Below are 15622 nucleotides of genomic sequence, written 5' to 3' on the forward strand. Positions count from 1 at the left end.
CCGTTATGCCCCACACCACTTCTGCCCCCCATTCCCTGAGCCCCCTCATACACCCCGCATCCCTTCTCTGCCCCAACCCCTTGCTGCACCCCACTGCTGCTGCACCCCAACCCCCTGCCCTGAGCCCCCGCTACACCCCACACCACTTCTGCACCCCACCCTCCTTCCCTGAGCCCCCTCATATACCCCACATCCCTCCTCTGCCCCAACCCCTTGCCCTGAGCCCCTTCCTGCACACCGCACCCCCTCCCACACCCAAACACCCTGCCCTAGCCCTACATTCATGGCCCTGCATGCAATTTCCCCACCCAGATGTGGCCCTCGGGCCAAAAAGTTTGCCCACCCCTGCCCTGACGGCTGCTGGCCCATGCTGGGATCCTGATGCCCCAGGGAGCTTCCGTATGCACCGCAGCAGGAGACGCCGGGTGCCCGTTACTGGGCTGGGCGAGAAGCGGGGCCGCTGCCCTCACCCAAGATGGCGGCCGGGGCTGACGCGGGCGGGTCGGTCACCTGTTGAGGTGGAGGCAGCGCGGCTCCTCATTGGCTCCGGCTGCCCCGGGCCGCGGTGCCTGCTTGGCGGGGAAGGGGTTAACGCCGGGGCCGCGCGGGGAGGCGGCGCCACCCGAGGAGGAGCCAGCAGCGCCGCCCGGCTGGGCCGGGACAGGGGCTCCGCGGCCGCCCCATGGAGAGCGGGGGCGCTGGCTGTAGCCGCTTGCCCGGCCCGGCAGGCAGCGAGCGGGAGCCGCAGCCCGGGGAGGAGGCGCCGCCGGAGGCCGAGTCCGACTGGAGCTTTATCGACTGCGAGATGGAGGCGGTGGCGCTGCAGGACCTGCCCACCGCCACCATCGCCTGCAACCTGGACCCGCGCCTCTTCCAGGACAGCCTGTGCCGGGTGAGCGCGGGCTGGGGCCGCTGGGCGGGCCGGGCCCCGGGGCGCTGCAGCGAGTCCGGCCGCCGCCCCGGTCACTTTGTGGCCTTTCCCTTCCCTGCGGTCGGGGTGGCGGCGGCTGCCGGGGCTCGGAGCCGGGCGCTAGGCGCCGCACAGGGTCCCCGCTAGCCGGGATGTCAGAGGGAGAGCTCGCCGCGGCTGCAGCGCCCCGTCCCGGGGAGACCCGGACAGAAGCTGGCCGAGTCCTGGAGGTGCCCCTCGCTCCCTGCCTGCCAGACCGCTTGTGCTTGGACACCGGCAGGGGGCTGCAGCACAGCGGGGGGCGGCCTGAGCCTGCTGCTCTTGTGGCGCCTCTCTGGTGGGCCGGGGCTCAGTCGGGCATTGGGCGGTTGGGCGGCCGTTGGGGAGACCGTTGGTGAGGAACCGGTCAGCCGGCGGGGGCCGGGCGTCTGGCTGGAGCGTGACGGCCGCAGGCCGCTTGCGAGCCCTTGGTGGCCAGTAGATGAAGCATTTGCAGCACTTGCCTGACTCCGGGCCCCCAGGCCCCTTGCCAAGCGCTGTTTGAGAGCAAAGGCGGGTGGCCCCCTGGGAGTGACCCTTCCACAGACTTCCTGAAAGGGATGCGATGTTCGTTTGTTGCAAGTCACTTGCATTAAACAAATGGCAGTTGTTGGTTGTGACCAGTGATAGGTTATATTTTAACCTATGCGACCTTAAAAGGAATAATTCTGAAATTTGAACAAACATATGAAGATAATGATTTTGATTTTTTTTTATAGCAACTTCTATGAGTGAAGATAGCATGTGCTTAGGTGTCTTCAGGTTTGAGACGAGGGTCCCTAACCTGAAGATTTAGTTCTAAAGAAATAATCATTTTTTTTAAAGAAATAATTACAAGCAGACATTGACATCTTAATATACTAAGCTCAGACCCTGCAAATACTCAGGGCTTGTTTACACTTAAAATGCTGCAGCGCGCTGCTGTAGCACTTCAGTGAAGGTGAGGCCTGCACAGATGGGAGGGCTCCTCCTGTTGGTCTAGGTACTCCACCTCCCCAAGAAGTGATAGCTTTGTCCATGGGAGAAGCGCTTCAGTCAACATAGCACTGTCTACACTGGGAGTTAGGTTGGTATAACTCTGTTGCTTGGGGACGTGGATTTTCTATCCCCCTGAGCGATGCAGTTCTACCACAAGTTCCTAGTATAGACCGAGCCTTACAGGCTTTACTTCACTTGTTTGAGTAGTCTCTGTGAAGTTGATGGGACTACTAACATGAGTAAATTTAAGCGAGTGAGTACATATTTGCAGGATCAGGGCCTTCTGTTGTAAACCGATCTCTTTTCCTATGTTACTAGTAATGCTTGGATTATTAAAAGTGTAGAAAAAGATGGAAATCAGTTGTTTCATTTCGCTTTTACAGTCTTATTACTTGCAATGTCTGCCTTTCAAACACTGCAAGGGATTGTTTAGTTTTTAAATCAACTGTTTTTGCTGGATTTAAAACTTGAGGAAATATTTGTACTGGTTTTTAGCTTTTGCAAAAGCATGTTTTTATAATATTCAGATTTAGGGGCCAAATATGACAGTGTCTCTCTTTTTTTTTTTTTTTTTAAGTACAGCTACTGGTTGTCATGGCAGTAGACCAGTAGTAAGTCTCTGAGCTCCCAGATAATTACAGTTCATTAAAGATGAGAGACTACATTTTTAAAAACTGGCAACAGTATTAACTGCTGATTGCAATGTTTGTTTAAGGTTGTATTCACTTTAAAAGACTATGTAGTTACATGGAAAGTTAAAACTTTATTTATCTCTTAGGGCCTAGTATCCTGTTAATGTGTGTCACTGCCACTGATAAGTTATGCATGTATCAGAGGAAAAATAGACTTCTTAGTGTACATACTCTTTTCAAGACTTAGGAAAACTAAGTGCTGTAGGCATGTTGCCAGCCTGTATTATAAGTGTTATGTAGATGAACATGAGATTTAAATATGAGAATGAAGACTAGGTTTCAGTCTTGCCTATACAGGGACCAGTAGCCATTAAAAACATCTGGAATTTACTATCTTAGTTAATGCAATAACAGAGAGGATGAAGATAACACTTTTTTTCTATTGAAGTACAATTTTTATAGTGCAAAATGTCAGATTGTGACAGAGCATTGAATTTAAGAATTTTAATGTGGCGTGTCAACGAAACAATGCCTTATAAAATGGTATGAATGTTACACAATACCCCTGAAGAAAGGAATGAAGAACTTCACTCACTTTTAGGCCATGTCTACACTACAAACTTATATTAACTCAAGTTACATCAGCATGTAGCCGCTACTGCTAAGACATAGCTTGTGTGTGTGCATACTTGACTTCTTGTGGCAGCGGTGTGTGTACTCACAGTAATGCCAGTAATGCTTGTATCGGTGCAGTGTGTGATGCACCAGAGGTAGGTATCCCACTGTGCAACTCACCACCATCCAGCACACTGTATTTTGAGAACTTCTGGCACTGTGTGAGGGGGCCAAAATGAGTCAGGCAGGGGTGTCTGGGAGCATGGGGTCAACTTCTTATTTGCAACTGTCTCCATCCCATGGTGTTATCTGTATCCCATAATTTTCATGCTTTTTTTCCCCTTCAAAATCCCACAAACCTGCGTGACCCTCCTCGCTGTCTGACATCATAGAGCCTGCAAAGCTCTGCACTATTGTGAGCATTACAAGCACAGAGTGCATAATCTTGGAATATTTGGAGAGCTTCAAAAAGAACCAAATGAGCGGGGAACTTGATTGTTCCTTGGAGGATGAATTGCTGTGGGACATAGCAAGAACCAATTCAAGGTTGGAGGTGGTGTTCATGGAACAGCTGCATATGGTGGCATGCCACTTCTGAGCCTGAGAAACAAGCACTGACTGGTGGGATCGCATTGTAATGCAGATTTGGGGTGAGAAGTAGTGGCTGCAGAACTTTCAGATGTGCAAAGCCACATTCCTAGATCTGTGCAGTAAGCTCACCTCCAGCGCAGGGACATTCAAATGTCCTCCAGTGTATGGACGCCAAAAAGAGAACCGCACTGACAGTGGAGAAGTGAATGGTAATCGCATTGTGGAAACTTGCAATGCCAGATTGCTACCAGTCAGTTGGGACTCAATTTGTAGTCCAGAAATCCACCGGGGAGGCCCTTGTGATGCAAGCATGTAGGGTCATGAATCGCCTCCTGTTACGCAGGACTGTGCCTCTCAGCAATGTACTAGACATAGTGGATGGATTTGCAGCAGCGGGGTTCCTGAGCTGTGATGGAGTGCTAGATGGCACGCATATCCCTATTTTGGCACTGGACCACCTTGCCATTGAGTACATCAACAGAAAGGGCTACTTTTCTATGGTTATGTAAGCATTGGTAGATCACCAGGGATGCTTCACTGACCTCAGTGTGGGCTGGTCAGGATGGGAGTGCATGATGCTCGCATCTTTAAGAATACAGGACTCTTCAGAAAGCTGCAAGCAGGGACTTCCTTTCTCAATTGGTGGATTAATAGTAATTTTGGGTGATCCAGCCTACCCCTTGCTCATGAAGCCGTACACCAGCTACCTCGACAACACCAAGGAATGATTCAGTTGTGACGAAGTGTGGCATTTTCTTAAGGTTTTGAACGAATACTGTGTGCCTCAGTTTCCCCTATGTGTTGCACGATTAACTACGTGGTGAGACGGTGTTTGATCTTTGCAGAGACTCCTAGAGGAACAGGTGTGATTGTCTAGCTGCCTAGGCCCAGACAATGGCTAGACATTTTTTAACTTAGAAACTGATGGCTGGGGGGGGGGCCCATCCTCTGCAAGAAGCCCGACGGCTGCAATGAGTTGAAGAACAAAGGAGTAGAGGCCAGGTGACCAGTTTTTCCTGGGAAACCCAACAAAGAACAGAGGAGGGGCAAATGGGCGTGACTGAGTGTGGCTGCTGGAAACAGGACAGTCTCCTGTTTGTGGCTTTTGGGGAGGCAACCCAGGCTTGGGGCCCAACCAAGATGGACTTTGCTGGGACTTCCTGCTTTCTGTGCTAACAAAGAACTTTTACGCTGTGTTCCAGACAACTAATAAACCCTTCTCTTTTACAATTCTGTCTGAGAGTCACTGCTGATTGCCGAAGTTGGGGGTGCATGGCCCCTTTGGGTGTATAAAGCTTCCCCAGGTGTCCCATTCAGGTGAACCTACTGTGGGGAGCTCATGGCGTGGAACGGGGGTGCTGAAAGCTCTGAGGTCAGTCCCTGGTGGTGCTAAAGCTGAGGAGGTTTTCCCTAGTGAGTGTGCACCCTGAGGGAGTGCCACACTGAAGAGGGTCCTGCCTAAGACTATTTCAGAGCTGTTCTGGAGCACTGAGTCTGTGTGCCCATGACATCAACTACTGGCTCAGCAGGTGCAGAATGACAGTTGAATGTGCTTTTGGTCATTTGAAGGGATGTTAGCATAGTTTACTCACAAAATTGGACCTTAGTGAGAAAAATAACCCAATAGTTACAGCTCCCTGCTGTGTCCTGCATAATATCTGTGAAGCAAAGGGGGAAAAGTCTCTACTGGGATAGAGGGCAGAGGTGGACCGGCTGTCTGTTGAATTTGAGTAGTCAGATACAAGGGCTATTAAAAGAGCTCATTGTGGAACTTTATGGCTTGGAGGCTTTGAAAGATCATTTTAACTGTGATCCTGAATAGAGTGCTCTACCTGGCCCTGCTCTTTTGTGGCCTGGTGGGAATTGTGTGGCGATTACTGTATATGCAGGAATATAACATTTTCAATGCATCTATTAATTTTGTTTGTGAATGATCCTATGGGTGTGACACTGTGCAGTAACAGGTAATTGGTTGCTTTCAGAACTGCTGAGAACTCAGCTGCATATGTTTGTGAACTAATAAAAATGAATTATGTTCCAAAGAATGGAAATTGATTCTGTAAAAAAATCAGTGCAAAAAAGTGCAATTTTAAAACAAATACATTTAAAACTTAACAAATTAATAGGAAAGAGTTTATGAAGGGGGAAAGAACATTCAGGTCCATTTCAGCTACCCTTACACCAGCTGTGCCTTTCGCAGGTTAATGTTTGTGAAGTTTTGATTGTTTTTAATGTCCTCCAGGGTGGAGTGGTAGGACTAGTGCAGTGACCCCTGATACCATATGGAATGGTGGGGGGATGTAGGGAGGTCTCGATACGGAGTTCTCAGTGGGCTGCAGAGGGAGGTGAGCCTAGGATTATTGAACTTGCAGGTCTACCAGAGTTTGCAGCATGTGTGTTTTGCTGCCTAAGTAGCCCCATTATGTCCTGATGCATTTCCCTCTTCTTTTCCTGCTGGGAGTCTTGGGCCTTTATATTCTTCACTCTCTCCTTCTCCAGGCTGTCCGCAATGTCCATCCTCCAGGCCCCGTGCTCATGGTCCCATGCAGCACTAGCTTGCAGGATCTCATTGAACATATCATCCCAAGTCCTCTTCTTTCTCCTCCTTTATCTGGCTCAGGCATTCTGTGGGTGTGGAGAGGGAGACCCTGAAGGCTGCAATGGCAGTGCCTCCAGATAAAACATAGAGGTACCATTGTCAGCATAATTACTACAAAAGCGTAGTGCTGAGCTCACACCCCTTGCTACCCCAAAATTTTAAGCACTACCCTCTCACTCTTCTCACACCTGCTTGGGATTGCTTGTGCACAGCACCAGCCATGGTGAATATGGCCCTCTGGGGCTTGGGGAAAGGAAGAGGGAATTGCTTGGTTGCAATTGATTCTAGTAGAAGAGGGCACTGGCACTGAATACTGGCATTATTTTCCACAGGCGGTGGTGATTTTAGCTGATATCTCACTCCTCAGGGTAACAACTGCAGAAAGAGCACATCTGCTGCCAGCGTCCTGATGTTACCCGGGCCCATGTGCTGCTGAGCCCGTGTATTGCAATTGTGCTTGCTGAAGTTATCGTTGAGTGATGTGGGAAAGTGTCCTACCATGGAGGAAGAAATAAGGCAGCCCTCCATAGAAATCTTTGGCAGAGAATGGCAGAGTACTTCCATGGCAGTTTCATCAAGGTCTCTCAGGAGCATTCAAGGGACATCCCTGTATACATAAACTACCACTCACGCTGTTCTCCCCACCCCACACCCTTCCTGCCACCTAACTCTAGAGGGGAATGAAAAGCAGATAACTCTACCTCTCTTGGTTGTACCACTACCTTTTCTAGCATGGGTAAATTAAGGAAAAGTCAAAAGATGTGTTCTGCGACTTTTGGGATGCCATTCCTGTAATTGAAAGTTTATCTGCACACTTACCCAAGGTGTCTTCCCCTGCATCGGGCTCACCCATGCTCGACTGGCTGGACTGCGTTGGAGTCAAAAACAGGTCCTGGTTCACTGTGTAGCTGGATTCCCCCCCATTCGCCTGTCCCGCATCCTCCTCCTCCTCCTTCATCCACCACCTCTTCACTGTTGCGAGCAGGGGCCTATGACTCAGTCTCCTCTGAGGTATCCACTGTGCTGTGCAGGTGGTGTCTCCGCCACATATAGCATGCAGATCTTCATAAAAGTGACAGATCTGTGTCTTAGCACCGTGTCGATTGTTGGCCTTCTGGCATGCCTGCCTCAGCTCCTTGGCTTTCATGTGGCACTGCAGCTAGTCTATGTTGTACTCCTTCTCCTGCATTACCTGAGCAATCTTCTTCTAGATGTCAACGTTTCTTTGGGTGGTTTGGGCCTGTGCCTTTTCCCTGAGGCCCATGAGATCCAATATCGCCTGTCTACTTTAGGCAGGCGCACATCTGAAGTGCATAACCAGCATGGTCACCTGGGGAGTTGCATTCAAGAATGGAGAGGTGCTAGGTGTCCTCACTAAGCCAGGCAATCAGAAAAAGGAATTTCAAAAATTTGCAGGGCTTCAATGGACTTCTAGTCTCCATCAGTGCTGGTGCTATCCCATTGGAGGCCTGAAGCAGGAATATTTTTGGGGCAGTGTGCGGCAATTGTTCCTGGGCGCTTACCTCTGCGTAGTTCTCCATGGAGCCTGGCTCCCCCTCCTTCCACTCCCTGCCTGGAGTCCAGACAGCTGTACTCAGGCACCCGTCCCGGGGTGATTGCCTGGCTTTCTTTTCAATTTCACAGCTCCAGCATGGAGTGTCTGCATGGACACTGCATTGTCCTACTACACCAACCTAAGCCCTGAGCCTCTTGTGGAGATGGAGTTATGTTGGTATAGTAGGGTACTTACATCAGCGGGAGCAAGCCTGTAGTGTGTACACTGACATCATTAGGTTGACGTACACTGCCTGTTATCCCTGATAACTTGCTGTGATCCCAGTAAATGTACAGAGGCCAACTTAGCAAATGCTATTCATGGCCTTAACCTTATTCTGTCTCTTTGGATTAGGCCCCATGTGAATTCCCATATGCCACTGGAGTCAATGGGAGGACTTGAATGACTTCACTAGGCTTTGAATCAGGTCCTAAGTGAGAAACACAATTCTTCCAAGTCACTGGTGAACCCAGGAGGGGGGGAAAAATACTTTGCCCAGAGGAAGTTTTCTTACTATTAGAATAGGTAATCAGACTGACCCCTATGCAAGCCTTTACAAAAGTAATGGCCATAAACTGCATATCTGATGGAGACCATGGTGTCATATGCAGTTTAATGTCAGAGGTGGGCAAACTACAGCCCACGGGACCCTCCTGCCCAGTCCCTGAGCTCCTGGCCCTGGAGGCTAGCCCCCGGCCCCTCCTCTGCTGTTCCCCCTCCCCCGCAGCCTCAGCGTGCCGCGCCACCGGCGCAATGCTTTGGGCAGCTGGGCAATGCAGCTGCAGACCTGCAGCCTGACCCGGTGCTCTGTGCTGCGCGGGGGCGTGGCTGGTTCCAGCCGGGTGGTGCAGCAGTAGCGCTGCCAGCCACCGGTGCTCCAGGCAGCACGGTAAGGGGGCAGGGAGCAGGTGGGGTTGGATAGAGGGCAGGAGAGTTTGGGGTGGTGGTTAGAGGGCAGGGCGGTCAGAGGGCGTGGAACGGGGGGGTTGAATGGGTGCAGGGGTCCCAGGGGGCAGTCAGGAAGGAGGGGGGTTAGATGGGGCAGCGGGGGGCAGTCAGGGGCAGGGGTTCCAGGGGTGGTTAGGGGACAGGGAGCGGGGGGGGTTGGATGGGGCAGGGGTGCCGGGGGGGGGGGGGGGCGCATGGGGGGGGGAAAGGGGGGGGGGGGATGGGGGGCGGGGTCTGGGCCACCCCTGGCTGTTAGGGGAGGCTGTGCCTCCCCAAACTGGCCCTCCATACAATTTCCGAAACCCAATGCGGCCCTCAGGCCAAAAAGTTTGCACGCCCCGTCTTAGGTTATGCCAAACTCGGGCTGTGGCTACACTCAAAACTTCAAAGCGCTGCCGCGGGAGCTCTCCCGCAGCAGCGCTTTGAAGTGCGAGTGTGGTCGCGTGCCAGCGCTGGGAGAGAGCTCTCCCAGCGCTGCAGGTACTCCACCTCCACGAGGGGATTAGCTTACTGTGCTGGGAGTGTGTTTTTTCACACCCCTGAGCGAGAAAGTTGCAGCGCTGTAAAGCGCTAGTGTAGCCAAGCCCTCATACAGAACTCCAGTGACTTTTATGATCAACCGTCAGAATTGCAGGAGGGAATCTAGAAGTCAGGCCATCTGTCCTAGCAAAACTAATGTTGTCCTTGCTCTAGTACAGAGGTGGGTAAACTTTTTGGCCCAAGGGCCACATCTGGGTGGGGAAATTGCATGCAGGGCCATGAATGTAGGGAGGGGGCTGGGGTGCGTTGTGCAGGAAGGGGCTCAGGGCAAGGGGTTGGGGTGGAGGAGGGGTGCAGGGTGTACAAGGGGGCTCAGGGAAGGGGGTTGGGTTGCAGGAGGGGGTGCGGAGTGCAGGAGGGGGCTCAGGGCAGGGGTCCAGGGAGGAGTGCGGCAGGGGGTTTGGGTGCAGGAGGGGTGCGGGGTGCGGCGGGGGCTGAGGTCAGAGGGTTGGGGTGCGGGGTGCAGGAGGGGTCTCAGGGCAGGGGGTTAGGGTGCAGGAGGGGTCTCAGGTCAGGGGGTTGGGGATGCGGGCTCCAGCCCCGGCGCCGCTTACCTGGCGCTGCTCCGGAGTGGCAGTGGCGCGCAGCAAAGCTAAGGTAGGCTCCCTGCTTGCCTGCCTGCCCTGGCCCTGCGCCACTCCCAGAAGCCGCCGGCACCACGTCCCTGCGGCCCCTGGGAGAGGGGAGGGGAGCATAGGGCTGCGTGCATTGCCCTCGCCTGTGGGTACCTCCCCCGAAGCTGTGTTGCATTGACTGCGATTCCCCGTTCTCGGCCAATGGGAGCTGCGGGCGAGGGCAGTGCCTGCGGGCGAGGGCAGCGCATGGAGCCCTCTGCCCCCTCCCCCCGCCCCCAGGGGCTGCAGGGACGTGGTGCCGGTCACTTCCACGGGGGTGGCAATCCTGCGGGCTGTAGTTTGCCCACCCCTGCTTTAGTAGATGGATAGGAACATCCTTAAAAGGCCTTTGCTTTCAGATGTACAGAGAATGTATTAGCCCAAAGGAGTCAAACTGCTGAAGCTTCTACACAGGGAGAATTGCCTTATAGGGAGCTGTCACTATATGCCAGTATACTGCAACTTTCAGAAGTGAAGCAATCACTCACTGCTCCTCATGGAAAAAATCCTGTGCTCAGCAACATATACCAATCAGGACAGATAATGTAACTCCAGTATCATATCACAGTCAGCAGTCCAAGAGTAAAACCTTTCAGAGTAATAATTCTTTTTAAGTCAAGAGTTACTTGCAGTCCATCATTCCTTCATGTTCCAGGACATCCAGGTTGACAGGCAGGCTAAGCAATGAGGAAATCCACCCAGGAAAGTGGAGTCTAGAAAGTAAAGGGCTGGATCTTCAACTAGTGTAAAATGGCATACTTCAACTGAGGTCAGTAGAACTACACTGATTTACGGTGGCTAAGAATTTCGCCTAAACCGATCAGCTTTCAACCAGACAGCCTTCGAGTGGGGAAGACCAATGAACAACATATTTGTCAGCAGAGAAAAATAGAAAGGAAATCTTTTTTTTTTTTTTTCCCCCCCAGCAGATACGCTGAAATGAGTGCTCTGTCTCCAAAATGGCTTTTTCATAAAGTGAAATTTCTAGTTAAATCATGCCTCTCTTCCCATCCCCCGATTTCCCCCCAATTCCCCTATTCTGGAAAGTGCCGAAATAAACAAGACATCAGATTGCTTTCATGTTGATAGCACTAGAATAATGAATACATTATTTAGAAACCCCCTGAGACATGGAGTTGGCGCACATGCTCCTCTCTCTGTCTTGTAGAATGCTACATCTGGGGTCAATACTGCATTTAAACCCAGGAGTAGTAATTCTCTTAGCCTGTTTTGTGATATAAGGCTCTTAAAAGACTGGACTCTCAATTTGAGTAAAAGTATCCTCATTAGTCTGTTGCTTTTTCCTTACCAGGCATAATAAACTGATCAAGGAACAAAAACAATCTCTGACTTATTAAAATTTCTTCAACTTGGATTCTAGAATGGTCTACAGCTAATCTTCCTAAGAAAACCTGAATGTTCATCTCCAAGGGTTTTCATATGCCTCATTAGAAGAATCACTGTAGATTCTGCCTCCCCTCTCCTTAATTTCCAGGTTACTAAAAAGTGGTTCTGTTTCTGCATTTCAGGTTCATGTATTTCTCTCAAGGGCCTTTCCCTGGGCTTCAAAGATTTAGTCGTCTTTGAAACACTTTTCTGTTCTGACCCTCTGAAATTGCCGCCTCTAAAGTAACTTCTCTAGCAGCTGTAATGTCAGACGTATAGATGGGCGAGTAATGGTGTGTTTATAGACAAGTAGAATTTCTTAGGAAAGCATCACAACTCATGATAAGGTTGTAATCGTATTAGTCCTGTGTACCAATGCAATATATGTGGCAGTACTCAATTAACAAAAAACATTAAATGTTTTGCTTTAGCACAATGGCTCCAAGTATCAGAGGGGTAGCCGTGTTAGTCTGTATCCACAAAAACAACAAGGAGTCCGGTGGCACCTTAAAGACTAACAGATTTATTTGGGCATAAGCTTTCGTGGGTAAAAACCCCACTTCTTAAGTGCATATTAAGAAGTGGGTTTTTTACCCACGAAAGCTTATGCCCAAATAAATCTGAGTCTTTAAGGCACCACTGGACTCCTCGTTGTCACAATGGCTCCATCTCCTTGCCTCTCCAACTTGTTCTCCAGTTGGAGTTTTTAATGGTATTTTTAATGTAGGAGAGGTCTTTGATTTTATAGAATTTACTGTCGCATAAGTACAGTAGATTGATGCTCTGTATGCTCCTTATATATCCTAGCTAGAGGATTGCACCAACAAACTTTAATGACTTTAAAAAATAATACTGGGTAAAGCCACAAGGGGGCTAAGTAACTTCATTTATGCTTTGTTAGGCTCCTGCAAAGTAGGCTATTGTTCAGATTTAAGATCTCAAAGAATTTCTGAGTGAAGCTTCTGTTTCAAGTTAGTTATGGACAGGTTTGTCATTTATAAATATTTTTCTCATGGTTTGGGTTTTAATATGAGTATGGGTCTAATACATGTGTTGTGCACTCAGAAGGAATTCTGTGTTAGAGCAGTAAATGTAGTTCTGAAGCTAGCAGATCAGGTACAGTGAAAGATTGTATGATCCAGCTGGCGTCTGTCATTTGAGTACAGGTACCTTAAATTAGCTTAACAGATTTAAGTTTGCTGTAGACTTGTAAATCTTGTTGCATATTAAAACAAATTAATGAATGTAGTGCTAGATCTGTCTTAAATAATCAAAATCATTACCATTACAATCAGAGCTATCCCTCTTGGTTAAGACAGGATTTTAACTAGAAGGTAAGACCATTTTCTCAGCAAACTCTGGAGAATAATTCAGTTTTTACCAAAACTGTCTTCAAAGATTAAAAAAGAGAGCTTGCCCCAATTGCTGGAGTGGTAAGGGATGGAGAGTGGAAACAGTCTTTCACAAAGCCTATCCCCTCAAATGACCTTCCAGGGCAGACACAAACAGAATGTATATATAAAAAAAGTGTCCCTGCTAAAATCATGAAGGATCACAATTTGTGTTCAGAAGTTAGAACTGACCTGTTGCAAGTTTGAAGTAATATAGGCAAGGGTTCTTAATGGCAAATATACTGTATATTGTTAATGACTGTCATATAATGTTAAAATTGTAAAACTGTCTGCAGTGTAAAAGGTTAATGTTGAAGAAGACATTTATGAATTGATCTTTAAATGCTAAGTCATTATTGAAGTGATTCAAGCTTTTTAAAACTTTTGTGATCTACTGCTTACTAAATATCATAAGACATATTTAACAGAAGCTTTCATTATGTTGTCTTTCATTAAATATTCACAGAATTTCTCCATAAAGCTAGCCTTACATTTACAGGATATATTATTTATTTATTTTTTTTATTCAAGTGTTTACAAAAATTTCTTTAGAAAATTGTACTTGGGTTTTCATGTGTCTCTCACATGTTCATTTAATCCCTCACATGTACAATTATTCTTTTGTCATGAATTGCATTTAAATATTTAGTGTTTAAAAAGAAGTATTTAAAGAGGTGCACTTTATAAGTGTTACAAACCATTGTGTTTTTAATTTGGCCAAAATACTAATTTTTAAGTGAAAGATTCTGTTGCAATTTGAATTTACAATTTAAGTGTTTTATTCAATAAATGTATGTACACATGCATTCTATTTCCCTGTCAGGGATAAATCTATTTTAAGAAGTGGGTTTTTTTTTGTCTCCCATATATGCATTTTGTTACCACACCCATTCACAAAATTCTCCCTGTGCTACTCATTCATGAAGTGGCACTGCATTCTGGCAATTGAGATCATGTTAGTTTTCATAAACAAAAACTCCATGACTTCCTTTCTTGTAATAATTTGAACAGTGAGATTACTGCAAAAATCTTTTAATCTAATTGGAAGATTGAGGCCTCGAGTAAAATTTTCAAAAATTATTTAGGCACTCAGGATTCAAAGTCTTATTGAAAGTCCTTGGAACTTTAGATTCTTAAGTCATTCATGCTCTGGGAAACGTTATCCTTAATGTTTTTCTATAATTCATAATTCTAAAAAAAATTCATAATACAGAACCATGTGTATTATGAGCCTAATGCAATGTAAAGCCCCTCTATATTGTGCATATATACTTGCTGAAAAATTTTAAGCAGTAAAAGAAAGAGATGAAACATTGAAAATCTTAGTTTTTTAGGAGTTTTGAACACAAGATCCTCATTCCATGTATATATGTATGTATACAGAAATTGTGCAGGGGTACTGCTCTGCTGTTTCTCTCTCATAGGGTTGCAAAGGAGTTTCTCTGACAATCTCAGTCAGGAAATTGAGCTAGGTGTTTAAAAATGCTATTTCCCCCCCTAATTTAATTTTTTTGAATAGAGATACCCCAATACCTAAGTATTGTGTTAGGTTTTGGGGGGTCTCTATTTATCTCAGGATGGTGTCCCTAAAATATGGGAATATTTCACATTTTAAATACTTTGGTTCATGTTTTTTTTTCTGGCTCCCCAATTCAGGAGAGGCTTCCCAGTAACTCTTAATAGCTTTTTTTCTGTACATACTAGGAAGATAAGTTAAAAGAAGTCTGGAATAGAAGGGTTTAAATAGATTATATAACATAAAAGTGTTTGACCAGGGCATCATGAATACCTTACGCTTGGAGCTTTAAAGATTGGAAAGAATCTGTTTTGAGAGGACATGTTTTTCAGCAGCAGTGTTAATTTTATAGCTAAGCCCTTAACGTCTCATGATAGAGGATTCCACTTCCATTTTTAGTCTATTTCTGGCAAGTGATTTCTAGCACTGTTCAAAATCGTAGGGCTCTTACATACTCATTTCAGAAATGCTCAGATCATCCTCTTTACCTAGACAGTCCAGAAAGATAAAAAGAAAATACCTTGATTTAATGTCTTGGTCAAATAGCTTTGATAGGTGAATATAATGTACTGTGTAAAATAAATAGTGGGTACACTTCTTTAAAAAGGCATTTACTAAAAGGGCCTTAAAATAGGGGCAATGGGAAAGAGAATTACTTTAATAAAGGTGGTCTGTTATCATACATAAACTTATAAAAGCTACTGGCATTTTAATGGGCAGGCAACTCAAAGATGGAAAAACATTTCTGGAGTTCATAGCCATAGGAAAAAATGCATAATTTTGTTAATATGTTATGTTGAATAGGGAATTGGGTTCTTGTGAGGAAGAAGTAGAGAGGAGGCTTTAGTACTCCTAGCTTTTGAATATTTAGAATTTTCAACAACTTTGTTCAAATGGATGATATGAAATCAAATGGCTTGTTGTCCTGCGTTGGAATAATTGTAATTGAAGTGTGTGGCATGAGAAACGCTGAAAAATAAACTATGTACACATGCATATGTGCGCACACTGTCCAGCCCATAGATTGGGATCAGATGAATTAGTTAAGTTTATTAATACTTAAGTTTGCTGCTTTCATTGCATGCATCCTCTCCCTCTTCTTGGATATAACGTGGCAATTCCAGAACAATATGCATACATATCATGCATCTAATAAAGGGGAAAGAATCTCCACAGGTATCACATTTTATAGCTATATATAATCTGTTAACTCAATACTATTTTCTCTGTTAATATTTATGGAAAAATGTGATTGCACACGGGGGGCCAGATCATCAGCTAGTATTACAGCACTGACGTAAAAGGAAT

The 15622-nt window shown here is 47.0% G+C and overlaps 1 protein-coding gene across 1 annotated transcript in view; it reads left to right on the plus strand.

Moving 5' to 3' along the window:
* The first annotated feature begins 682 nt into the window (after nt 1-682).
* The window catches only part of RCAN1 (regulator of calcineurin 1), a 70483-nt gene continuing 55543 nt past the window's right edge, over nt 683-15622 (plus strand). Inside the window, exon 1 of the mRNA XM_024197064.3 lies at nt 683-892. Within this exon, the coding sequence (XP_024052832.1) occupies nt 683-892 (210 nt within the window). The remainder of the gene's footprint in view (nt 893-15622) is intronic.

This window comes from Terrapene carolina, unplaced genomic scaffold, assembly GCF_002925995.2.
Source record: "Terrapene carolina triunguis isolate 2854851 unplaced genomic scaffold, T_m_triunguis-2.0 Scaffold31, whole genome shotgun sequence".
Classification (NCBI taxonomy): Eukaryota; Metazoa; Chordata; order Testudines; family Emydidae; genus Terrapene; species Terrapene triunguis.